General features: G+C 36.3%; 1 protein-coding gene across 2 annotated transcripts; it reads right to left on the reverse strand.

The window, feature by feature from the left end:
- Positions 1-423: 423 nt before the first annotated feature.
- Positions 424-26,994, reverse strand: polr3b (polymerase (RNA) III (DNA directed) polypeptide B). 2 transcript variants are annotated; one of them, XM_058751291.1, is made up of 28 exons: positions 26,753-26,994; positions 26,604-26,636; positions 26,108-26,164; positions 25,850-25,914; positions 25,451-25,526; positions 25,220-25,320; positions 25,026-25,117; positions 24,750-24,867; positions 24,530-24,638; positions 19,919-20,041; positions 18,476-18,592; positions 18,168-18,302; positions 16,051-16,212; positions 15,470-15,670; positions 15,064-15,226; positions 13,909-14,062; positions 13,695-13,769; positions 13,477-13,575; positions 12,449-12,576; positions 8,930-9,139; positions 8,591-8,749; positions 8,376-8,493; positions 7,608-7,750; positions 3,413-3,516; positions 1,862-2,028; positions 1,222-1,335; positions 898-1,071; positions 424-778 (listed from the first exon to the last, which is right to left on the reverse strand). In XM_058751291.1, the coding sequence occupies exons 1-28, from the start codon at positions 26,816-26,818 to the stop codon at positions 649-651; spliced, it is 3,393 nt and encodes a 1,130-aa protein (XP_058607274.1). In that variant the 5' UTR covers positions 26,819-26,994; the 3' UTR covers positions 424-648. The 2 variants fall into 2 exon arrangements, with proteins under 2 accessions (XP_058607274.1, XP_058607275.1); XM_058751292.1 differs by lacking the exon at positions 26,108-26,164.
- Between the last annotated feature and the right edge of the window lie 221 nt (positions 26,995-27,215).

Raw genomic sequence — 27,215 nt, forward strand, 5'->3', positions numbered from 1 at the left:
GTCAGTGCCCATTCTACCGATGTGAGATGCATTCTTCCAATCAAAGCCTTCCACGGCCGCTTGGTGGGTGGGAGCAATCTCTGAATAGTGGATGATTTAGTGTATAAAAAAAAAAAGCAGCAAAGTGGGAAGGTGGTCAATGTAACAACAAGCTCCTTTCTGCTGTCAGTGTTGTCACATTAACACTTCATCAGGATTGCTCAATACTTCCACCCCCGATACTTTCTGATCATCGCTCTTTGGAAAAAAACCGAAACGTTATAAAACAAAAACAAAATGTACACATTATTCATAATTTATCTTTACAATTTATTTGTTTATTGTAAAGCAAACCTGACCATTCTGAAGGCAAACTGAAACAAATAAATCTACATATTTCAGACAGCACACATACATACTGTAAACTAGAGGAAACGCCAATAATCAGTTCATTCCCTTCAAGTAAAAAGAAAACTACATTCAAGCAGGCACTTCTTTTAATATATATATATATACAAAATATCTTAGTGATAAGATATAAGCTGTTTAACAAAAATGAAATGAACATGTTTCAAGTGAGGCTTAAACAAATGTTTTATGCAGTCCTTCATAATACTGTATCGCTCCTCTGTGTGTAAAGCTTTGGCGAATTGCTGTAATCACTCGCCTTCACTCATTGTATCGAGCCAGTTTGAGGCGAGGGATGATGTTCATGGATTGCAGTTCTTGGAAGAGCAGTTTGCAGGCATATGGAATTCGTAGAGACGACACATGGCACGAAGACTTGCAGTAATGACACCTGCAATAAACAGAAAATTCTCACTAATAAACCCCTTTGATGCATTTATGACTACATTATTATTGATACTGAAATAACATTTTAAATAAAATTACACTACAGTAATGGATTATACTGACCATCCTGAATATCCCAGCAAGCCACATTGGTCACACACGTCAACCTCAAAAGCGTCACTGGAGATCATCAGTCGCTCAAGCAGCAGCATGCTGGCTCCATAGCCAATGAGACAGTCTCGTTCCATCTCTCCCAGACGGAGACCACCATCCCTGGAACGACCCTCTGTCGGCTGCCTGCATTACAATAAAATAAAAATAAATAAAGTAATAAATTTTTTTTATTTGATTTGAATTACAATAAAAGACAGAATAAACAATTTATTACCCTAATGAATAAATATTACAAATCAAATTTCAGAGAACACATATATTTGCATTTCTTACCTAGTGAGTACTGCTCTTGGACCACGTGCTCTGGCATGCATTTTATCCAGCACCATGTGCTTCAGTTTCTGATAATAGACTGGACCGAAGTAGATGTAGGCTTCCAGAGGTTCCCTAAGAACCAATTACCAAAAAAAAAATAATTAATTACAGTAATGTGCAATAGAGAAGGAAACTCTTTAGATTTTTGCAACATATAAATATTCAAATATAAAACGTAAAATGTATTAATATCGATATTAAGCATGGTAACGCTTCCATTAGTAAACATGAGTCAGTGCATTAACCAACATTAACTAACAATGAGTAATATATTTGTTGTGGTGATTATTCATTCTTTCGTTAATGCTAGTTAATAAAAATACAACTGTTTTTTGTTGGTTCTTGTTAGATTAGGTCCATTTAATAATATTAACAGATACAACTTTTGATTTAATTATGTATTTGGTTAATTATGGTTAATAAATGTGTTAGAAGTATTGTTCATTGTTAGTTCGCGTTAACTAAAGTAGTTAACTAATGTGTTAACATGAACCTTATTGTAAAGTGTAACCTGAAGCATTAATAACCCAACTGTGCAGAAAGTTGTATTGGTGAAATATGTCAATGAACAAGAGTGATGCTAAAGAACAGTTTTTACCCTGTGATGCCCGAGGTGACATAATCCTTGCCCTGGTAATTGTATCCATAGCGGATAAGATCCTCACACACATCCTTCACTTTACTGCCACCGAAGGCAGTGCCATAGTGAAACCGTCCATCCAGCACCCCTGCTTTACCAGCCAATAGCTCAATCAGCTTCCCAACCTGAAGTAAAACAAAGCAGAGCTCATTTTAATCATTTGATTGCTTGTTTTCTAAGATTGATGCACATTCTAAACATTAATGTGATACATGCTCAATTGCTCCTTGAAGGCAACTAATAAATTTTTCCCCCCGCAGCAGTGTAGATTTCCCTTCCTAACACTGCAGCTGGTGAATGTGAGTGTGACATCATGTTGAGGTCGCGCACCGCTGCACGACAGTAGCCTTTACTGAGGTCACTCACAGAAAGAGCCGGAAGATCTTTGACCCCTCTCTGTCACTGAGAGGAATCTTTTCCTCAGTTCAAACTATTTCCTATATGACGGCCTGCTGTGTGCACCCAAACACAGAGTTCAAAATTAGAACGCGTGGGGGAATTAATGTCTCTGAAAACTGATATTTGGAGATTTGCATAAACTGAACTATATATGACAACAAGATTAAAGCATTGATGATCTTAGTAAACAGTAGCAACAATTTCAGAAATAAACAAACCACCATTCAAAAGTTTGTCAGTGTGTATAATAAATTAATACTTTTATTCAGCAAGGACGCATTAAATTGATCAAAAGTGAGATTATAATGCTATACAAGATTTCCATTTCCAATAAATGTCATTCTTTTGAACATTCTATTCATCCCAAAACTGTTTTCAACATCTTGAACACCAAATCAGCATATTAGAATGATTTTGAAGAATCATAGGACACTAAAGACAAGAGTATTGGCTGCTGAAAATTCAGCTTTGCCATCACAGGAAATAAATTGTATTTTAAAATAGAATTTTTTTTATGTCAAATGGTAATATTACAGATTTTTATGAAATAAATGCATTCTTGGTGAGCATAAGAGAAACAAATATATATATATATATATATATATATATATATATATATATATATATATATATATATATATATATATATATATATATATATATATATATATATATATATATATATATATATAAAAACCTTACAGACTCAAACTTATGAATGGTAGTGTGCATTAGAAGAGCATTCAGAAAAATAAAAATACAGACACACACACTAAAATCTGAGCCAGAATTATTTGATTTAAAAAATCTCTGATGTACTTTATCCTGTTTATTACATGGCTAATTAACACAAATATATTTAAATCTGGATTTTCATTAGTTGCCTGGGTATTCTAGAAAGTATTCTAGAAAGCGGCGTAATAAGGCATCTGAATTAAATCCAGAAATATTCAAAGCATTATTTTCAATTCAGAAGTTTAATATTAATTATGAATCTTACTTAATGGCTTCTTTAAATGTTCTATATAAAACCACAAAAGCGTAATCTCTGGAACAAGTAAATTCATTCAAATATAAACATCATAATTTTATGATGGGAAAGGGACGTACAGTCATTCTGGAGGGATAACCATGAGGGTTCATGATGATGTCAGGGCAGATTCCCGAGTCACAGAAGGGCATGTCCTCTTGAGGAACGATCAGTCCACACACACCTGTTACAGAAAAAAACCTCCCATATTACAGATACATGTAATGCATGTAATTTCTAAAGCTTTGTCAAAGACATCCCTATATTCAAATGGTCTGCAAGAAATGTTAACTCTACCCTGTCAGAGCTGACCTTTCTCATAAAACTTAATTGATTTTTGAGTGATTTCAGTCACAAACAAATGCTTGATGAGAAAGTGTGAGGTTTGTGTAACTTTCATCTAGTCCAAAGGCCCATAAAGCAGACGTATTCAGGTCTGCTGAAGTGGAACCATTGGAAATTCAGACTGCAGGACAGAGTGAAAGTGGTCCAAAGCAGTCAGTGAGAGTGTAAATGTTTGCAGAGGAGCTCCTCACTCTTCCCGCAGCCAGAGCAAACACATTATTGGGCCATTTGCAAGTGATAAAAGAGAGAAGAACAGGGGCAGGAAGTGAGGAGAGGTGCTTAGCTGGACAGTGAGAAGGGGATTATACACCCATAGTTTCCCCTTTACCACAGAGCGCACAAAAAAAGGTTCAACCTTTTTCAAATTAAGGAGAGTGATAAATCCATAAGCAGAAATAAAAAAAAATCTGGGCTCTTGAGAAGAACTTGGGTAGTCAAAATTATCTCTCTATTAAAAAAAATATGATTACTTAAACAACAACAACAACATCATTTACTTGATTATGCCTAGGGTTGCAAAATTCCGGGAATTTTCAAGACTGGAAACTTTCCATGGAAATTAACGGGAATATATGGGAATTAATGGAAATAAACTGGAAATTTGCTAAATTGCAGGAACTGGGAACTTAAATGTGGTTGAGAACAAAAACTTGCAGCATAATCTTGGTTAAAACAACCAGATTTAATGCAATTTCAGTGTTAATTTCTACTCTACACATTGCTCAATCAAAACACAGCACACTGCTTACTGCGGGCTATCGAGGCCACGCCCCCTACATGCATTGTGCTTATCTACCATTACATGCACATATCATTTCTTAAATCCTGCACACAAAATATCAAAATGTCCATCTTGGCAAGTATTCATATAAATTACATGAATATTACAAAAAATGTTTAAAACTTCCTTGTGCTGTGTGTAATATACTGTGCAGCTAAATTAGGCTATACCATAGTAAAAACAAATACACTGACTGAATAAACATTTAGGTGAGATAAAACAAAAGTCTAAAAATGACCCTCCCCCCCACACACAATCCTCTCTAGTCACCTAAGAGGGGGATTCCCCTCCATTTTCTCTGAAGCCGCACTTTCTGCATTTGAGCCCAAAGACTACAACTAAGTTTTGATATTCTAAATATATTCACGTTTAACTAGTAAATACCAAAAAGTGTTTATACAGTAGCTAGACAGTTTATGAGGTAGGCTATGTGCTATATAGCTCAAGCTGTGATGCTCCTTCTGCTAGCAAGTTTTCTGTTATCATACAGAAGTGCAGTACTGGTCAAAAGTTTGGACACATGACTATTTGTAATGTTTTTAAACATTGCATATCTTTTGCTCATCAAGCCTTCATTTATTTGATCAAAAATACAGAAGAAAAAAAAAAACAGTGATATTGTGCAGTATTGCCGGTATTCCAATTTAAAATAATGGTTTTCTGTTGTAATATACTTTAAAATATAATGTATTTCTGTGATCAAAGCTACAGTCTTCAGTGTCACATGATTCTTCAGACATCATTCTAATATGCTTATTTATTATCAATTTTGGAAACAGTTGTGCTGCTTAATATTTATTATTATTATTATTATTATTATTACTACCTGTGATTCTTTTTTCAGGATTCCTTGATGAATAAAGAGTTTTTAAAAAAAAACACACACACACATTTATTTAAAATAGAAATCCTTTTTTAACAATACACTACCATTCAAAAGTTCGGGGTCAGTATCTTTTCTCTTTTTTTGAAATAAATTAATACTTTTATTCAACAAGGATGTGTTAAATTAATTTTAAAAAAGTAGTAGCAAAGACTTATATTGTTAGAAAATATAAAACTGTTCATAAGTTTTTATTCATCAATAAATCCTGAAAAAAGCATCACAGATTCCCCCCCAAAAATTTCATTTTTAAAATTTGTATTAGTTTGCATGCAAGTGAACCTATGATCAAAAAATATATATATAAAAATATATATTTATGTTTGTATATGATTCAGTTTTATAAATTTCCATAAATTCCCTTAAATTCCCAAAAATTCCCGTAAATTCCTGGTAAGTTTCAAATTTGGAATATTTCCAAAGTTCCCCAGACGAAGTTCCCATGGAAAGTTTCCGGAAAACTTCCGGAAATTTACCGGAAATTTTCCGCCCCTTTGCAACACTAATTATGCCACCCAAATTGTAACAGTTACACTACTGTTCAAGTATTTGTTTTTTTATGCTCACCAAGGCTAGAATTAATCAATGACGATTAGTTGTGCTGCTTAATTTTGTGATTTTGTTTTGGAAAACATGCCACATTTTTTTCAGGATTCTTTGATGAATAGTATTTAAAAAAAAATTGCAACCAAGTAAAGCGCTCTACAATCAACTTTTGATTAATGTAATGCGTCCGTGCCGATTTTATCTTCCAAACTTTTCAACGGTAGTAGAATTTGTATATTTTAATACAGAACAAGTAGTCAAATAACATTTTAAGTTAAGAAAATAACTGTCAATCCAATAAATCTAGGCAATAAATTAATTAGCAAAACAGTTGTTAGTAGCAGCCCTAGCAGGTAAAAGGATTTCCTGCTGCAAGAATACAGCAAGAACGCAACAGAAGCAGAGAGGTAAGCGAGAGCGGTTCCCATAGCACACATCCTCTGTGTTGTTTGTTTTGTGTGAGAGTGAATGATAAAAGAGGCATGAAATCAGCAAAGAAAAGCAGGACAGCAGTAAGAGTCCATGGCCCTCCATCACCGGCTATACAGCCCCACTGTGGCGGCTCGCACAATGGACCCTGCCAAGACAGCTGTGTGAGTATCAGAGTGTGTGTGAGTGCGCGCTTCGGTGTGTGTTTGGGTCACCGGTAAATAATTAACCTATCGTTCTCCGGTGACCGGATCTTATGAGGGTGGTAGAGGCTGGTCAGAATGGGGGCGCAGGACGAGGGAGGGGTTTAAAATGAGTAAGACAAAACTCCCGTGAAACTTGCTGAAAGCCAATGGCTCCAAACCACGGTGGGACGTCTTTAAATGGGCTTTCTTTTGCCCCATAAGGTAGCCAAATCTCTCTCTTTGAAGTACAGCGCTCTCTCAAACGAATTTTCCAACAAAAAGCACCTAAAGTGCCCATTTAGTGCGCACACAGGCGATGCATTAATTAACCCACCACAAACACTGCGAAGAAATATAGAAACGTAAATTAATTCCCGCTGAATGTTATTGTGTGGTTGGCAGCGCAGTCACGCACCTCTGGAAAACACAGCTCAACTTCTCCAAGTGGGACCGTTCAATAAAAGCCCGCCTTTAAATGCACAAAAGACATTCAAGAGAACGGCAGTATCCTTCACAACAACAATTAGCTGCCCTGTGTTATCCTGGTCCACCGACACTTGCCTGCTCCTTTAAATACCAAAAGCTCCTTTAAAAAGAGCAGTAAATAGCATCTCGGGCGGTTTGCAGCTAACCCCTCCCTGACCCCTCCTCACTGTCACGTCCCGTGATGAGTGCCAGTGGACGACCTCCGCTAATGAAATGAGTGAATTATGCATGGCGCCAGTTAACGCTCTGATTAAAACATCATACTGACCAGCTCTCTCAGCGGAGGTGCTCAGAAACAATGGGGGCTGTAAACACTTTCCCAGGACTGCGCTGCTGTAATAAATTTGCATAGTCTGGCACGGGACAAAAAGCTAATTAATTGAAAAACGGGAAGCGGAAAAAAAGTTGAAGAGAATGGGAGGGCCAGCTGAGATGATATAACTTGGGCGTTGAAAATAAAATGGACATCAAGTTTAGTAACATCTCTCCCCACTTGTTAATGAGACAGGTTTATTGTCTTGATTTTGCCACGGTGCTGGAATTTGGTTTCATATGTTGGTATCTACTGAAGCAGAGGAAAAGATACCAGTTTGGAAAAGGCAGGAAGGATGTTATGGTACCTTTCTGTCCATGTCGACTGCTGAACTTGTCTCCGATCTCTGGTCTACGCGTTTGCCTGAGTAGGATCTTGATCAAGAAGGCATCCTCAGCATTAGAGGAGATCATCACCTTCTCAATGTAGGAGTCGGTCGTTCCTTTGTACCTACAGAATGAAGAAAATAGGCATTTTGGTTGCTATTGGGCAAAAAACCCAACTTTGTACCCACAGAAATGAAGAAAGTAGGCATTTCGGTTGCTATTAGGCAAAAACAACAACAACAACAACAACAACAACTTTGTACCTACATAATGAAGAAAGTAGGTATTTTGGTTACTATTGGGCAAATAAAAACTTTGTACCTACAGAATGAAGAAAGTAGGCATTTTGTTTGCTACTGGGCAAAACAAAAACAACTTTGTACCTATAATGAAGAAAGTAGGTATTTTGGTTACTATTGGGCAAAAAAAACCATCTTTGAACCTACAGAACGAAGAAAGTACACATTTTGTTTGCTATTGGGCAAAACAAAAACAACTTTGTACCTATAGAGCGAGGTAGGCATTTTGGTTGCTATTGTGCAAAACAAAAATAACTGTTGTACCTACAGAATGAAGAAAGCAGGCATTCTGGTTGCTACTGGGCAAATAAAGAACTTTGTATCTATAGAACGAAGAAAGTGGGCATTTGTGTGGCTTTTAGACAATCAACTTAATTATCTCAAATAAAACCATTGGAATATTGCACAGTGAGATTCTAATTTCATGTCATCAGACAAATGGTTCCTTACGTGACTGGCACGTCTCTGTATTGTGGTTGGCCTGGCTGGGCACTGCCCTCCAGTGGCGTTTGGGTGATGGTTGGCATTGACTTATTCACCAGCACCTGCTTGTTTTCGACCTTCTCACCTGTGAGGGATGTGACATATAAAACATCAATACATATCCTTAAATCAATATAGTCTACATTATTCGGCTGAAATGTAGTCCTCTCTAAGAGTCTTACCAGGCGAGCAGATGCCATCAGCGTCCAGGATGCTGTGTCTCCAAATGGGCTTGCGTGTTTCCGCATCCAGCATTGGACCCATCACTTTGTCGAAGGTCTGGTTAGTGTACCGCCTTAAGGTGCACTTAGCGTTCTTGTACACCAGACATCTACCAAAGCCTAATACAAGACAGAAGAACAATAGAAGACAATGAACAAAAGTGAACACAATGTAAATCTACATTATTTTTCAGATTTCATTCTCAATTTCATTTGGAAAGTTAATATAGTCACTTCAGAAAGCTACTAACTGATAACTGAATGAATCCAAGCATTCAGCATTAGTTATTTAGCTCTTACCTCTGTCAAGAGAGGCCTTGTTGAGCACCAGGGCGTCTTCTATATCATAGCCGCTGTAGCTCATTACAGCCACAGTAGCATTCTGGCCAGCGGGCAGCTTCTCAAAGTCAATCAGCTCGATAGTCCTCGTCTTCACCATAGGCCTCTGTGGGTATGCTAGCAGGTACATCAGTGTGTCTATTCGGTTCCTCTGGTTATAGCCAATAGTACCTGATCAAAATCAGTGATGAAATGAGGCATCAGTCAAAAGGGTTGAATGCAAAAGAGGAAAAATACTGCCTTGGTGTATAAATTAATATTTTTATATAATGTTATTTATTTTGGGCTTTTTGCCACTTTTTTGGTTAATAAATGTCATTATGTATATTACGTATTATGGAGTGTTTAAAAGGATAGTTCACCCAAAAATGTTGTCATTAATTACTCACCCTCATGTCGTTCTAAACCCATAAGACCTTCGTTGATCTTTGGAACATAAATTAAGATATTTCTGTGCACAAAGAAAAAAAAAAAACTACTTTAACAATTGCTTCTCTTCCGTGTCAGTCTTTAATGCACGTTCATGACAGCACCACAACGCATCGTGGTACTCTCAAAAACACACGACGATGACTGACACAAAAGAAAAAAAAAAATTATTGTATGAAGTTTTTCTTTGCACACAAAAAGTATTCTCGTAGCTTCATAAAATTATGGTTGAACCACTGATGTCACATGGACTAATTTAAAGGATGTCCATACTACCTTTCTCGGCCTTAAACGTGTCTGTTGTGTTGCTGTCTATGCAGGGTCAGAAAGCTCTCGGATTTCATCAAAAATAACGAAGATGAAGATGTATTACGGGTTTGGAACGACATAAGGGTGAGTAATTAATGACAATTTTAATTTTTTTGTGAACTCTCTCTTTAACAACACTGCTCTGACTTAGGGCTGGATGATATATCAAAAAGATCGATATCTCGATATTGTAAATTTTTACGATATTCGATATATATCTCGATGTGTTTGCATTTGCTTTTAAATAATAATAATAAAAAACACATGATTTTCTTTTGCCCCCATTAAAAAAAACCAACAAAAACTATTTAGATAGAACAGCTATTGTTACAAAGTAAATACAAAATTTTTAAGTTAAAAAATTTAAGCAGTTAAAAAAAAATCTAGACCAAGTGATCTTAAAAACGTACTGCTTTTTATTAAATGAACATGTATATAAAACTGAAGTAGAGCAAACAAGTACAGAAAGTGCATTCGGTCAACTTTTTTAGTGCATGCAATTCACAATTTACACTGTGCAACTGGGGGAAATAATTAACCTGGAATAAGTGTTTTTCTTTTTTTTCCCCAAGTTTTTAGCTAAGAACACAAGTCTGTCAACTGTCTCTGATTTAAGAGAAGCTCTGTGGCATGAAACTATGTTTCCATTGGCACTAAAAACCCTCTCAGATGGGGAGCTAGTTGCTGGAACACAGGTATTTCTTAGCTAATTTTGCAAATTTGGGTAAGTGTGCATCATGGATGCTCCACCACCATGAGCACAAATCAATAGAATGTGGACTCATACATTGTTTATTTTACCTCATCTAGTGTACTGATTCATTATAGGCCTTACATATATGCACTCTCTCTGTCTATATTATGAAATCTGGTAAAACAAATGAAAAATATTATAAACAACAGCGGTTGAGTAAATGCACAATCGCAAACAATACAGTCAAGATCTCATGACAGAACACAGACTGGTTGAGTTACACTTTCATTTTGATTGCTAAACTTCAGCTTGCTTGTTGGTGTTTTCAGATCATCGTCGGCAGCACATGGTTTCCAGATAAAATAAGCAAAACACCGGACAGAAAGTGTATCCTTTTAACAGCGAAGCTCTGATTCGGGGGTTTGAACTCTTGATATCTGGCAACCGCACACATGAAAGTTTGCGTAGTAGAAGCGTGTAGAGCAGTTCGCAATAACATCTTGTCTCCCTTTTTGACGAAAATATAGAGGTTTTCTGGTAAGGTTTTTTTTTTTAATACATTTAATTCTCTTAATACGTAAGGGGACGTAATATTGGACGTTCGGCGTGTTCTTTTGGGAAAGTACGCTTGAATTTGAAATATTCGATATTCACGATATTGTCATCAAAATTATTGCGATATTATCACTAATATTCGATATATTGCCCAGCCCCTCTGACCAACATAATGTAGCAACATTGGGTGAACCAATAAAATAATAGTTTACCCAAAAATCATTTATTCTCCCCTGATGTCGTTCCAAACTTATCTGACTTGCTTTCTTCTGCAGAACACAAAATAATATATTTTGAAGAACACTGGGAATCAACCAACATTGGACCCCATTGACTTGAACATATAGACTGTATGGAAAAAAAGACTTCTTAATTTCTTTAAAATATCTTTTATGTTCCACAAAATAAAGAAAATCATACAGGTTTGGAACAACATGAAGGTGAATAAATAATAATAATTTTTAGAACTATCCCTTTAACAATAAATAATGTATTACCATGAACTAATAATGAACAATACTTTAAGATTTTAGGCTAATACTAACGCAAATATCTATTTTTTAATGTTCATTGTTAATATATGTATTAATGTATTAACTAAATGTTAAATTGTACAGCTTAAAATGCTCATTTCTACAAATACTAATATTTTTAACATTATCAAAGACTAACAAATACTGCAAAAGTATTGTTTATTATTTTATAATAGCTACTGTATTATCAAATGTGAACATACAGAATTTCATTGTAGCCAGAAAGGCCTTTATAATTACCACTAAGGGTTTTCTTAACTTCCTGCAACTCAATTCAATGCTTTTCAAACAATATGAAACAGCTATGCACATCTGATCACATTTAACCGACTGTCTGAGGGGTGTTGATGTTAAAATCTCTGGGGTGGAGGTTTAGCATGGCAGAGATGGGGGGGGTGATGTTAAACTATAATAGCTGCCGTCCCTTGAGGCCTTGACATTTGTCAGATGCTATTACTCTACAATCAGGGTACAAGCACACAGTGTGTGATAATAGGGCTGGGGCCACACAACTGGATTTGCACATGTATGGGGCTGTCCGTCCAGAAAAAAGAAGACAAGGCCTAGGATATTGGGCCAAATATAGTCACAGTCTCAGTGGTTTTGTAATGGGGGTGGTGGCCAGGAGAGGTTTAAGTAGTTTTGGTAACCAGGGCAGCAGAGTGTGTGTGCTCTGTTTCCCTCTTGCGCAGCTGAGCACACTAACCCTGCTCTGCACACTGAGCTCAGGACACAATGAATGCCTAATGACACTCAGAGACACTGGCAGGGAAAGGCCTCCACACACACACACAAAAGCGGGACTACGCAAGCAGGTGATGTTTGATGTCCACATACATACAGAATGTGGTGTGTGTGTCAAAGGTTTTGAATGGCAGTGTGAAAGTGATGTGTCTATGAGTGAATAGGAGTGTGTGTTTGAAAGTGGATGTTTGGAGATGGAGACTGTAGTAGTCTTACCCATAGCCTGCTTGCCCATAGCACACTGGTAGGTGTTTCTGGGGGACTGGTTATGATGAGGGTAAGGAATCAAACCAGCGCAGACCCCCAGCAGCGTGAACGGTTCGATCTCCAAATGGGTCGTGTCCCTGAATAAAACAATCATTGCTCAGCATGTATATTCAGAGGAACCTTGAACTTTTTATTTTTTTGTTTATTTATAAGAAATCTATATTTGGGTCTTAATGGATACCATATATAGTGCCTCTAAAGAGCATTTGGACTGTTTGGATATGAAGGTGTCCAAACATAATGTTAGAAAGGCACCAATATTATTTTTGGCCAATACTGATGTCTAATAATTATTAGTTATGGCTGATAATAAAATTCTTAACTATTATCTTAAAAATAAATTAATTTTCTGGCCAGCGCTAATAATAACCAAATAATTATGATCATGATATTGCTGTTAATAAAACTCTTTAATATTTTTCTAAAAAAGGAAATAAATTCTAAAACTCTAAAAATAAAATATTTTTAAATGAAACTAGTGAATTTAGGCACCACAGCATTATAATGTACACTATGAAAACCGCAGATTTCTATTGGGATTTGCTAATTCACACTTAACAGCATATATAATTAAATTATTAGCATTATTAGTTAAAGATTTAAGTGAGCAGTAGATAGTGATAAAGGTAATCTAAATATTGGAATGCATGTAATTAAATTTCCAGTATCAACAGATACATCTAAATTAAAACCAAGCTACATATGACAAATTGTAATACAAAATATATTTTTTTAAATAATATATACCATTATTAATTAAAATTCTGCAATATTGATATAATGAATATGGTACACATATTAAGGTTCCCTACAGAGTCATTACATTAGATAACAAAACAAGACAAGGTAACATTTACTTACAATATTATACTTTTTTTTTTAAAACTAAACACTTCGCAGATCTGTTTTCTATTGCAATGACAATGGTTTGTCCAAATACTTTAAGAGCCTGAATTATGTGGCTTATGAGTACTCACTTGGTGATCATATGTTCATATAAAGCAATGTTACAGTCATTTTCTTCATTTACATCCAAATACTCCACCAGACTCTCATGAAGGAAGTCCTCAAATGTTCTAAAGGGAAAGTCGGTGGTAAGAACACAATGAAAAGGCATGCATAAGACAGTCTCAAATCTACATTCTGGACTCTCCATTCAAATGTAATTTTCAAATATTGATTGGCTTCAAAGCACCTGTAGCCCTGAGACAATTCCTCAATGTGTTTGTTCTTCACAGCTGGCTGTCCATTCTTTACAATGATGTAGGGTCTGCCAGGAGCACACAGAATGCAATTCAAATGTGTCTGCACAATATAAGGCAACTAACAACAACATTGGGTACTGGTTTTAAAAGAGTTTATATTCCAAAAGGATTTTAATTTTGTGATTTAAAAAAACTGTGTAGTACCTGCACAAACGGCCCCCATCAGAAGAAATATACACGCAGCGGTCAGTCAAATTGGTTGAAATGGACACAAACTCGTTTATGAAACCGGCTCTACGCATCAATCTGAAGGTGTAGACCAACTTCTGATGGTCTCTGATCACTCCAAGAATATTACCTAGAAAGGAACGCGTAAAAATATTTTTTTCTGATCATATTTTCACCACGATTTAAAAAAAAAAAAAAGACACCCACTAATTTTCTTTCATTCAGTGTAACAATAGCTCATACCAAAAAACTTTGGTCAAGCATATTTAGTTCAAGAATCATTAAATGACATTAAAACTTTACTTAAGGATCACAGTGCAGCCCCCAAAAATGAATTAATTGCAATTTGAAATCTTTACCAATTTTGCCACTATCCATCAAAACAATAGGTTTGACCATTTGTTTTTAATAATTTAAAATATAATAATTTGGTATCATCTCTTTTTATTTTATATATTTTAATAAGTACAGGTCAGAATAAGTATGTTGTTCCATTTTTACATAATTATATCAGTAATGCTGAATGACAACTGAATATTACTTCAAAGTACTGTGACATTTAACACAGTACTTTGGCTGATTATTTAAATGAAAAACATTTTGGAGCCTAGGTATATTCACGGACACACAAAAAAAAGGAAAACAAAATGCTGTACCATAAACTAATTAAGATTTACATGTGTAAATGTGTGACAGCAGTGTTAATGCACTTTCAAAGAAAAAGTTTTGGCTTGTTTGAGCAATATAAGAGGCCCACTATGGTGCCACCCAGATGCATACACAGCCTCAATGTTGTTGTGGGCAAGCATGTTTGTGGATTAACTTGGGAGGGATTGTATTTATTTATGCATTGACACCTGCTGTGTTTGCTAATTAATTAGCCGCAGTGGCAGCCTGTGTAATTTGTAACTTATCAGCGCTGTGAAAAACATATACATGAATTAATTAGTGGGGTGAGTTTTTTGTGACATGACATTAAAAGGTAATCAATGGCACACCCTTTTGTAGTCGTGGAACTGCAGAAGTTCATTTGAATATTATTCAAATGCCTGTAGCCTGTCTGTGCGCTTGAAAAATAAAAGGGGGAAGAATGTGCTGTTTAGCTTTTGTTCTGCCTGTGTGAGCAGATACCGTTGAGGAAGACTAGGAAGACAGTGGGGTAGGACAACTCCTCTCCACACAGAAGGTTGACGTCCTCCACTCCCAGGTTGAAGGCCAGCTTGATGATGGGGCCGTCCTCCATGTCAGTAGTGATGTGGGTCATCAGAGCCAGATTTTTAACCAGACCACAAGCCTAGACAACAATCACACAGCTGTAAGAATCTAAATGACTTTAATAAACACAATAAATCAGTAAACCAATATGAGATTTCCAGTGACCACTGCTGCTCTTTTCCATAAAAAAAAAAAAATGGTATAAATGAGTGCACTTTAATTGCATGGAAATAAGTAGTGTGGACATACTTCAAAATTTCACTTAAGCATCCACTGACAATGCAGACAAGATGATGGCATTTTCTAAACGAGGGACACTGACCTCTCCTTCAGGTGTGTCTGAGGGGCACAGCATGCCCCACTGGGAGGGCTGGAGGGAGCGGGGACCGCTAACCTTCCTGGTTTTCTCAAACTGAGAGGAGATCCTGGTCATCATGCCCAAGGCTGAGATGAAGGAGAGGCGGGAGAGAACCTGAGTCACGCCCTGCCTGTCCATCTTAAACCTCTTTAGGGACCAGTTCCCCTAAGGGGGAAAAAAAGAAAATTACATGTTAACTAAATCAAAAATGAAAAGAAAAATGTAAATGTTATTAAAAATCATTTTCGGTAAGTGAAACAAGGCTGAAATTAAAGTACAATAAAGAATACAAGACGAAAAACTTAAGCTTAACAACAACAACAAAAAATGGTAAAAAACAAATTAGAAAAGCTGCCTTAGCGACTAATTGAAAGTTTTTTTAAATGTACGTTTTTTTTTTTTTTAAATCAATGCATTGAAGTGGATAGTGAAACAAACATGGAAATTTCAGCAATACTGTTTAAAAAGCATCCCAGGTGAACACTTTCTGATTTGTCTTGCCCTGTGAACCGGTTACAGATTGACTGCTTCGTGTCTGGACTCACAGTAGAGATGGCATTGACCATGCCGTTAGTGATCTGGTCCTGTCTCATGTGCTTCACCACATCAAACTGAGCTGCTCTCTGTTTGGGGATGATCTGGTCAGCGATCTTCTTCAGCTCTGAGTTGAACTTCTTAAACAGATCCTCAAACAGCAGGGACAGGAGCTTAAGGAACACAGAATCAAAGTGTGATTCACTAAAATGGGCACAAAACTCAGTCTAACAAACCTAAGAAAAGCTGTATATTATCTAGCAAACACAACACTACATCATATATTCACAATCCAGTCATTAACAACAGAAATGATCACATCAAGAGAAAAAAAAAAAAAAAAAAAGAGCCAACAGATGACTTCATCTCCAGTCTTTTGAATCGCAAGTGCCGCCTTTTCCAGATAACTTGTTTTTATTAACTTTATCTGGCTCTAGCCCTCCCTCTCTCCATCTCCTTATCCCAGATTTAATAAACAGGTGTTTCCACGCTCTGATAAATTTGACCCGACCTCTCATTCTCAGATTTTCTTCAATAGAAGCCCATCCCCTTCTGCTCCACATTTGCATACGTGAAAATAAACATCCTCACTGAAAATTAATAAAGAAATTAAGCTTCCGCAGCCCAGCCAGGCCAATTAGTTGAATGTCAGGGAATTGTAAATGAGGAGAAAGGAGATTGTAGGTGTTGGAAAGAGTGCATGTGCATGTAAAGTCCCGCTGAAAGGGTTCCTGTCACTCACTAACTCTGCATCGCTCACACACTAACGTAAGCAAGCGCATACACACATAAACACACCCCACCTCGGTGCAGGCGGGGGGAAATTAAAGGACTTAAGACAGCGGTAATTACATTATCACAGTCGGGCTGGTGGATTAGCTCAATCGCTCCAGTCAAGGCGGCTATTCTTTTGTCATAGCCGGGCTAAATTATAATAAAGAGGAGAAATCCCTGAGTTTGGCTGGGCTGCAGTCGGGCGTTGCTGCCACATATCTCGCCCGCAACAAAAGCGGGCCGGCTGGGAATGGAGGGAAAGGCAGAAGCATGGGGGTGCGGATGAAACAAAGCATTGGGAAAATAATGACGGTATTATAATGACAAGCAGAGTAGAAACAAAAGGGAAGGTGAGGGATTGGGCGCTAGCCAAGCCTGTATCTGCTGGTTTTGGCTTCTGATCAGTTTCATAAGAGGCCAACAGTGTGTCTAATGAGAGAAAAAGAGATCAGTTGTGTTAGACAAGAGCACAAAAAATGTCGGTGCGCACAAGCGAGACGGCACCCACGTCCAGGATGTAATATGAAATCTGCCGTACAGGAGCGACAATCTCAAAAGAGATACTAACAAACATTATGCGTACTAATCTTTATTTCAGCTCCCAAATACATAGCTGGATAAAAACAGATAAATAAACACTAGCATTATCATAATTAATGGCCTGAGCTTGGAGGGGCTGTCAGTCATTCTTAATAGAATTAGACGGGGTTTGAATGGAAAAGGCAGACAGAGATGGATGGATGGAAAGTGGAGCTGCACATTGTACTTTCTTCTAAAGTGAATATTTAATGAGCCTTACATTCATCTGTGTAGATGCCAAGCAGTTAGAAACATTAGTCACAAGAAAGGCAGCTGTGGTGAGCAACACATTTTTCACTTTTTATAGATAGTAATGAAAGGTGCAAGATATTTTTCAGACCAGATTCAAACCTACTTCTCTCATATGAACAACAGAGCTCAATAAACCAACCAAATGCCATTTCTGAACCCATCAACATTTTGAAGAGCAAGGTTGCAGAAAAAAAACAAAAAACACCATTTTGCTCACTAAGGCTGCATTTATTTGATTAAAGTTATAGTAACAGTTATATTTTCAATGTTGAAAGCAGTTGTGCTTCTTAATATTTTTATGGAAACCATGATACATTTTTTTCAGGATACATATAAAATTCGTTTTATTAATTTCTTTTAACAAAAAAAATCTTACTAACCCTAAACATTTGAATGGCACTGTATAAGGCTGCAGTAGAACTGAGCACTTTATGCATGTGTTGCTGTAGTTGTATTGGAGAAAGCTAATAATTTATGCATAATAAAGAATGATTATGTGCAGAGGTTATACAAGACTTGTTACCTGGCCAGCCAACTCCAGACGTTTGTTTCCATAGTAATCACGATCGTCCACTTTGTTGTCCCCTTGAGCAAGAATCACTCTACGCACCATCACGGCAAGGTAGATGCACTTAGCTCGAAAGTTAAACTCTTTAACCTGGAAGACACAAACACATGATGGGTCCAACAAACAGCCAACAAACTATTTATACTCTGATTTAACTGCATATCATGGAACAAAGACAATTAAAAGGAAGACTGAAGGTATGGGCAAGATTATTCAGGATGTGGGGAGCACAGGAACTTGAAGTTTATTTTAAAATGACGTACAGGTACATGGGTGAGGATAGTAGAGGCTAACAGCTCTCTGGCCTCTTCCATCTTGGTTTTCTTTGGGCCGCCCCACATGCGCTGACGCCTCACTTTATTACCAATATATTTAAGTGCCTGAAAGGAAACAAAAAGTACACACAGATGAGTTATTAAGATGCAACGTAAATTTTTTTTAAATGTTTTTTTTCAGTTTTGCATAAGTATGTTATGAAGAATAAGTTATAAAGAATGAAAAGCATAATGTTTTAGAGCCTCAATTAACAAGATTAAAGGCATCAAATCAAAGCGTTTAATCTGGAGTGACCGAGCTGGTGCAGGGTTCACTAGCTCTCTAAAGGGGTATCCGAGAACTGGACCCCTCCATTCTCCGCAGACACATGCATATACACACACACCTGAGCCTGCAACTTGTTCTACTCCGGAGGTCAAAGGTCACACAGACTAGGCTTCTCCTTTAGACCACCCACTTTGAGCCATGGAATGACGTGCAACTGACAAGTACCATTCCTCAAAGTTATGCTAAACTGTTTAAACCGTTATGATAGTGTCACAACTCCCTGAACAAGTCAAAACATTGCAATAATCTTGCTATGTTTTGCAATATATACACACACACACACACTATACATACACACACATACACTCATTCAAATACAAAAAAAATTTGAATATAATAATTTAATATAATAAAAAATATTAAATATTAAATATAATTTAATTTTAATTTCAGTGTTGCTGCTCAATAAAAACCCCCCCCAAAAAACTCACTTTTGATCAGTTTAATGCATCCTTGCTGAATAAAAGTTTTAATTTATTTCAAGAAAAAAAAAAAAAAAAAAAAATCTTACTGACCCCAAACTTTCAACCGGTAATAAATATGTATGTATATTACAGTAAATTGTGCAATAATTAAACATTCAAATTTTCTGTTCAAATACAATAAGCAAGGCTGCCCTTGGTAGTCATAAATACTTCATTTTTAATCTAGATTCAAACTGTTGACCGATTCTCAGTCCTAATAATACATCTTATCTAATTGAGGTCTGCTCTGGTCAATTGGTGAACACATGTAGGCTCATTAGCAGACCTTTGATGAAGCCCACACAATGTCACAACCACGTAAACAGGCATTCACATCCGCTCAGACACAGGTTGCTAGGATGCAGATATAGTCCTTGCTGACCCATTGTTGGTTCTTGCAATGAATAATACATCTCAGATTCAGCAAACTGTGCTTCAGCATTTGATAATAAACCTCAAAAGTGGGATACTTTTGAAAGCTTTAAAGTTTTAAAAATCCTTCGGTGGTCACGCAATCTAATGCATTTGGTAATACTTCCAGTAACATTTAGCTTAACATTGTTGTTTTGTAAGTTTTATGCATTTACCAGCATTGCAAACCACTCTTTTAAATGATGGCAGAGACCTTGTCAGAGGTACCTGAGTTTGGGTGAATATTTGGGCCTTCTGACATTCCTCCAAACTGGGAGCGAATGCAGCCATGACATGTTCCTCCGTGCCAATCATCTGAACTATCTCCTGATCGCTCTCCACTCCCATGGCCTGATGGATGACAGAGACATTAACAGTGAATAAGGTATATATTCAAGCAAAATAAGAAAGTACAGACTTGAATATTTACAGCAAAGAGATTGCAATTGCATTCAACAACAAAAAAAAAAAAAAAGAAGAAAATAGAGCATGTAGGACCCTGCTCGCCTCTAATGCAAAGGTGAATACAGTGCACTGGCCTCGATGACATTTATTTATGCTAATAGGAGACTGTGGGAACAGGACTGGGTGGATCATAGTGCTTAAAGGTCTCCACCGTTTGGCACGGCTGCTGTGTCGCAAGGAAATCCTGGTGGAATGTGCTGTGGACAGACAAGTGCAAAGCAAACAAGCTCGACAGCCGATTTACTCCTCGCCCTGTCCCTAACCAATCAGGCCCATATGTTTAGAGAGCCCTGCCTGGGCTAGGAAAAACATCTGTCATAGTACGACAGGGTTCTCTGATCTGAGCTCTAATTAAATAGGTTTCAACTGTCATGTGATATTTAACATGGTGTCAAAGAACAGAAGAAACATCATTAAAAATGCATAGAAAGGAAGAGGAAACACAATAATCTAGCTAAAACAATTAAAGGGGTCCTATTATGCTCTTTTACAAAGTCTTGATTTTGTTTTGGGGGTGTACACTAGAACATGCTCTCATGCTTGGTGGTTCAAAAATCGCATTATTTTTCACATAATTTACATTATTACAATACCTCTCTCCCCGGCCTGGCACAAACGGCTCGATTAGTTCCGGGTTTGATGAAGGCCCGCCGTCCGATAAACGAAATGTGTTGTGATTGGTTAGCTGCCCCAGTGCGTTGTGATTGGCAAACAGCTTAGACGGTGTTTCAGTACTGCCCCGCCCCTTGCCAAAACAGCAAGTCCGTCAATATTGCCATATCAATTCAGACCCAGAGAATTATGGAAGCATATATGTAGCAAAGTTCATTTTGAAATGTAATATGCAAAATGGCAATGCAATATGTAAAATGGCAATGTATTTTCCCATACCATATGTGCAACATTTAGTGCAAAATGAAGTCAATTATATAATTTAAGTTTGCCATTTTCTACACTAGTTTTAATAAATTAAAAACATTTTAAAGCTTTAGAAGTTGCAAAATGAAAATGAAAATGTATTACCCAAATTGATTAGATCTGTTTAACATGTCCAAGCAAAAACTGTAGCAAAATGATCATTTTAATGCTGTTTTTTCGAAATGCATTTAGACTTAGGAGTAGGACACTTGGGATTGCATTTTCATCGTGGTGCCGCGTGATAATTGTAGCAAAATGCAATGAGAGTTTCAAAATGCATTCTGAGCCAAAGGTGCAGCAAAAGGGTAGCAAAATGGTGATTTAAATGTCTTTTATTTTTCTTAAATGCATTAACACTTACATATGACGTTTCAGTTGCATTTTCATTAAATACCCCACAATGAACATAGTTTAAGTCATTGTGAATTTGAAAATGCATTCCGAGCTGAGCACGCCCCCTACCTGTCAATCATTACAAGGCGGGGCTCGGCAAAAGGACGCATGATAGGTCAATATTCACCATTAACCAAACGCTTTTCACCTGCCTAAACATCTCTCACTGTTTACACTCGGATTGATGCACATAAGCAAACAGACAGTGCTATTCTACACTTATTTACTTATTTGCCACCTTACACAGTGTCTACATCGGACACAACAGTTGTCGTGTCGCATCGCGCCGCATTTTGGGGGGGGTGCCATATTTGTCCCCTCTCAGACAAATATCAATGATGTTGTGGTCAATAAAACAAAATGCATTTGCATTCTAATTAACATGACAATGTGTTCAAAACGGTAACTAATTGCTCAAAAGTCGGAAAATTCCAGTTTATTTTTACATATCTGTCAATCTGGGGCGTTCCTATGGGTTGCGTGTGTTTTGCTTGACTGACTGATATTCCACAGTTTGTTCAGAAACCATAGGCTCTCGAGCCATATATGGTTCTTTCAGTGAGTGGGTCGACAGAAGGAAAAAAATAAACCAAACAATATTTAAAAAAATGTATCAATAATCAAAGCTAGTGTGTAGATTTAATTAAAATCAATATATTATATATTTTAGAATATTATATAATTCATCAATGCCCGTTTGTCATGAATAATACACCAACCAATCATGATCTGGCTCAAGTTCAAATTTCATTGGACAATAATGTGAAGTGGAGCGGTCATTTTCCGTTCGGTAGAACATGACATGGGACAGACGAGCTTATTTGTGGAGCGATCTGGAACTGCGGTTTGTCTCATTTTATAAATCAAATTACATCGCTGAGAAAATAGATGCTGAATGACTACAAAAGCACTGCACAAAACAATAAAATAAAAGACATTTAAATCACCATTTTGCTACCCTTTTGCTGCACTTTTGGCTCAGAATGCATTTTGAAACTCATTGCATTTTGCTACAATTATCACGCGACATCATGATGAAAATGCAATCCCAAGTGTCCTACTCCTAAGTCTAAATGCATTTAGGAAAAACAGCATTTAAATGATAATTTTGCTACAGTTTTTGCTTGGACATGTTCAACATATCTAATCAATTTGGGTAATACATTTTCATTTTAATTTTGCAACTTATAAAGCTTCAAAATATGTTTTTAATTTGAATATTAAAACTAGTGTAGAAAATGGCAAATTTAAATTATATAATTGAATTTTCATTTTGCACTAAATGTTGCACATACGAATGGGAAAATGTCAATTTAAATACAGAAATACATTGCCATTTTGCATATTACATTTCAAATTGAATTTTGCTACACATATGCTTCCATAGAGAATATTGAACAAGAGGATAGCGCAGAACCTTTGCACGCACGGATATTGCAAGACATATTAAAGTGGTAAGTTTATTGTTGTTGTTGTTTTTTGCTAAATCACGTTTTAGATAGTATGTCAACAACGGCATATATATGCAAATTAATTATCTGCCAGTGGGAGGCGCTGTTGGAGCGGGAGAGAGCGAGATTTCCCCGGTAACGCTGTACACAAAGCAAAGCTCTGCTCACAAACGCTGCTTTATCAGGCATTACATGCAAGATGAGATGAAATGAAAATGACATCCAAAATTTTCTGAAAACAGTCGGTTTACATCAGAAATACAGTGATATAAAAACACCCGCACCGGGTTTCAATTTTGAAACGTGTAGTGCTCAACCAAGCGTTCTCCCGCCAACCATTCAAATTTCTGTAGGCGGGATTTATTTTTGTGATGTCACAAATACAGGAAAACAACTTTGTAGTCCAAACGAGCCGTTCGTTGTAGTTCTTGAAACGGGATTTTTAAAAAAACGAAATATCTCCCTTTTGAGTGGACTTTGAGATTTCTAACTTTGTAATCTTTTTATGCCCAAACATACACACTACACACTGACTAAAATTCAAAAAGTGAAGCGTAATAGGATCCCTTTAAAATATTATCAAATGATTTAGAAAAACTTTATAAAAAAAAAAAAAAAAAAAAAACTGGTCATTTTATATGACAAATGTATCATGATATCAATGACATTTCAATAGATGCTTAGAATATCATATTGGCAAGTAATAATAAAATATCAGAGTATAACATCACCAGTGAATTCTCTCTGACATATCAAATAGATATTATTAAACAGATGCTGATGGGTCAAAGCGGTTCAACTTCCATTCTACATTATGAATACAGTCACAGCTAAAGCTATTTGAAGCAAGTTCACTAACTAAAGATACAGTACCATTTTAAGTTTGGGGTCGGGTAAGAAATTGTAAGGTCTTATGCTTACCAAGGTTGCATTTATTTATCATAATTACAGTAAAAACAGTAATAGTGAAATACCATTACAGCTTATATACAAATATGTTTTTAAAGTAACTTATTTCTGTGATAGCAAAGCTGAATTTTCAGCAGCCATTACCCCAATCTTCAGTGTCACATGATCCTTCAGAAATAATTCTAATATGCTGATTTGCTGCTCAAGAAACATTTCATATCATTGTCAAAGTTGCAAAAAGTTGTGCTGCAAAGTTGTTCAACAATTTTTGTTGAAAATGTGATTCTTTTTTTGTGAGATTCTTTGATGAATAGAAAAAAACCCAGCATTTGTTTGAATTAGAAATCTTTTGTAACATCATAAATGCCTTTACTGTTATTTTTGATTCATTTAACACACCCTTGTTGAAAAAAGTATTCATTTCTTAAAATAAATTAATTACCCTACATTTTTTTAATGGTACTGAAACAATAGAATTTAGCAATACTTTTAAATTAGTGTAACTGTTTTCAGTCAGGTTGCACTATATTCTTTGTCAATGTGCACCATCTGCTGGTTGGATACAGTATGTGGCCTCATAGCTGTGCAATGACCTAAACCATGAGAAGTGCAAGTAGTTAGTATATAGTTTTCTTCGTCCACTTACCTGACAAAGATACAGATCCATCATGCCCTAAATCACCATTTCTAACCACATTCTCACCTTAAAGATAATAGCAATAGGTGCATCTTCAGAGAGGGTGTTGTGCTTCAAGTAAAAGCGGCCCTGTTTCACAATCATGTTGGTTCTGCTCTTTTTCTCATGAGTAGAACTACAAATCAGAGACAATTGACAGATATATGAGCACATAACTAAAACATTAAAGGTGCATTTTAAATAAAGCTTATTAATATTACTTAAACAGAAAAGCAAATTCCAGCACCTGGTGACCGAGGCTCCCACGGCACCTTTGCGATCTTGCTCCACGATGATGCGGTTCTTAGACAACTGTTCCTGAATGAGAATGACCTTTTCTTGCCCTTTAACAATGAAATAACCACCTGCACACAGACAAATCCTGTATCATACTTGAGCTGACCATACTAACCAAGACCTGCTCCCAAACACATGAGCTTCAGATGGGATTATCTGCATCAAACTATGGCATACAAACAATCAAATAGCACAGAGACATCTGAGGAGTTCTATGATAATCTACCTGGATCCAGAGGACATTCATTAAGCTTTGAGAACTCCAGCGGTGTCTTTCCTGTCAAAACACAGTTGGAGCTTCGCAGCATTATTGGCATCCTATTTAAAAAAAAAAGAAAAAGAAAAGTAAAGTAAAGTGCATTTAAATTGCTAGGGAAAAGAAAACACATTTTGCAAAGCTTTTAGCCCACACATAGGTACCTTCCAATAGGGAGAGCATTGCGAATGATTCTCTGGCTGCCTCGGGTGTACTCTATGTCCACAGTGATGGGGGCCGAATATGTCATATCTCTCAGACGACACTAGTGGTTAAAAAAGGATAATCATCATAAGCAAATACTGCCGTCTTGGTCTTTTTTTTTTTTTTTTTCAAAATGCTTTTAAGTTTGCTATAAATTAGAATATTCTTTAGGCCACAGATAAAGATGTTACCTCATGTGGTGACACTGGTCTGGTTACATTAAAGCTTTCTTCTACATCAGGCATGCCAACATAGATATTGAGATATCTAGGGACAGACGAGGTGCAGTGTTGTTATTGATCACTAAAACCACATGATATAAATTAAAATATTAGATAAAAAAATGAGAAACATTGTCAAGGCAACTAACTGAATAAAAATAAGTTTAGGTACTAAAATGATTAAAGTGTAAAAAACAATTTAAATTTTATACATACATATGTATGTGAATATATATAAAATAAAAAATAACTATGCTAAAAAAGCAATCAACAAAACATTAATACATATTATAATAGTATATTAATAATACTAAATTAACATATTAAATTAGAAATGTGCAGAAATGTCTGACTGAACAATATCCTTACTTCAGATACCACATTGGATCAGCATCACTTGTAATCTTCTCATTCGCCTTCATGATCTTTTTTATCTGGAGAGATTAGTAGATATTAAGTTTATGCTACTAAAGGTTTTTGTCGATATCACATTGTTTTGCTGTTACAAAAGTAAATTAAAACCATGATGTGATGTCATGGAAACCACACCTGACAATAAATGTATTGCATTTACAATATATGTAGAGAACTCGGTGACTCGTACCATCCTTAAATAAATTAACAAACCTCTACATTGATGAAGTAATTGAAGGAATCAATGTGCTGCTTAACTAAGCCTTTAACCTAAAAAATAAATAAAAACAAAAGACATGAATATAACATTAGAAGTTATACATTTAATTTCATTTAACATCATTCTTGCTGGATGATAAGAATGTATGATATGTATAAGGAAAGCGCATGTATAGTTGACAAATAAAAAGAACATTACTTTCCAATTCAACATTAAAAGTTTGTTAATTTTTTTTTTTTTTTTTAAATAACCAAATAAGTTATTTTTTGCAGTTCACTTAAATATTCCTGTGGTGTGACAAATTAAGTCCAATTATGTAGTCCTTCAATTCATACAGTTGCTTGAGTAATACAATCATAAAATGATATTTAATATAGTTTTAAACTATTTATTCTGTAAAACAGCACAGCATGTCTCGCTGCTGTCACTGTTTAAAACGACATATTAACTATCATGATTTTCAAGAGGACGTTGGCAACTTGATTTTACCTTCAAAAATGCCGGAAGCAGCTTCCACTTTTCCTACAATACAAAAGGGGATACGTGAATTTTATTACTAACAAACTAACAAATATAATAACGTTTGCTATTTGTAATAGCGCATTATGACAGTTGCACTCATGCCTCTATTGACTCACCTCCACAGTGTCGACTGGAGCAGCGAGCTGCTGGGGAGTCATTTCCTCAAACTCCTCCTGCAGCATTTCTCTTATTAGTTGTGATGGCAATAAACCGCAAATACGAATAATATCATGAACGTTAAGAAACCATAATACACGCTGTAGCCAGGTGAAAAACACTCTGAACGGAAGTTTGCGCTACACGTGAAAGTGTGAGGTGTAACATCAAAATCAGCCCGGGGAGGAACGCATGCGCACGTATGTATTCCGACTAATGCCCACGTTTTTGATCTCCAATAATCTCATACATGTGTCCTACTTATATGTACTATGAAATACAACAATAGAAAAGTGTACCACGCTGAAAATCCGGGATTCAAAATATAACTGAAACCATCATTAAACAGTATTAGATCAGTCCCTTACAAAAATGAACTGCAGTACATTGAAGTACAACTGCAGTATAAATGCAGTACAATGA

The sequence above is a fragment of the Onychostoma macrolepis genome, chromosome 18, assembly GCF_012432095.1.
Source record: "Onychostoma macrolepis isolate SWU-2019 chromosome 18, ASM1243209v1, whole genome shotgun sequence".
NCBI classification, from domain to species: domain Eukaryota; kingdom Metazoa; phylum Chordata; class Actinopteri; order Cypriniformes; family Cyprinidae; genus Onychostoma; species Onychostoma macrolepis.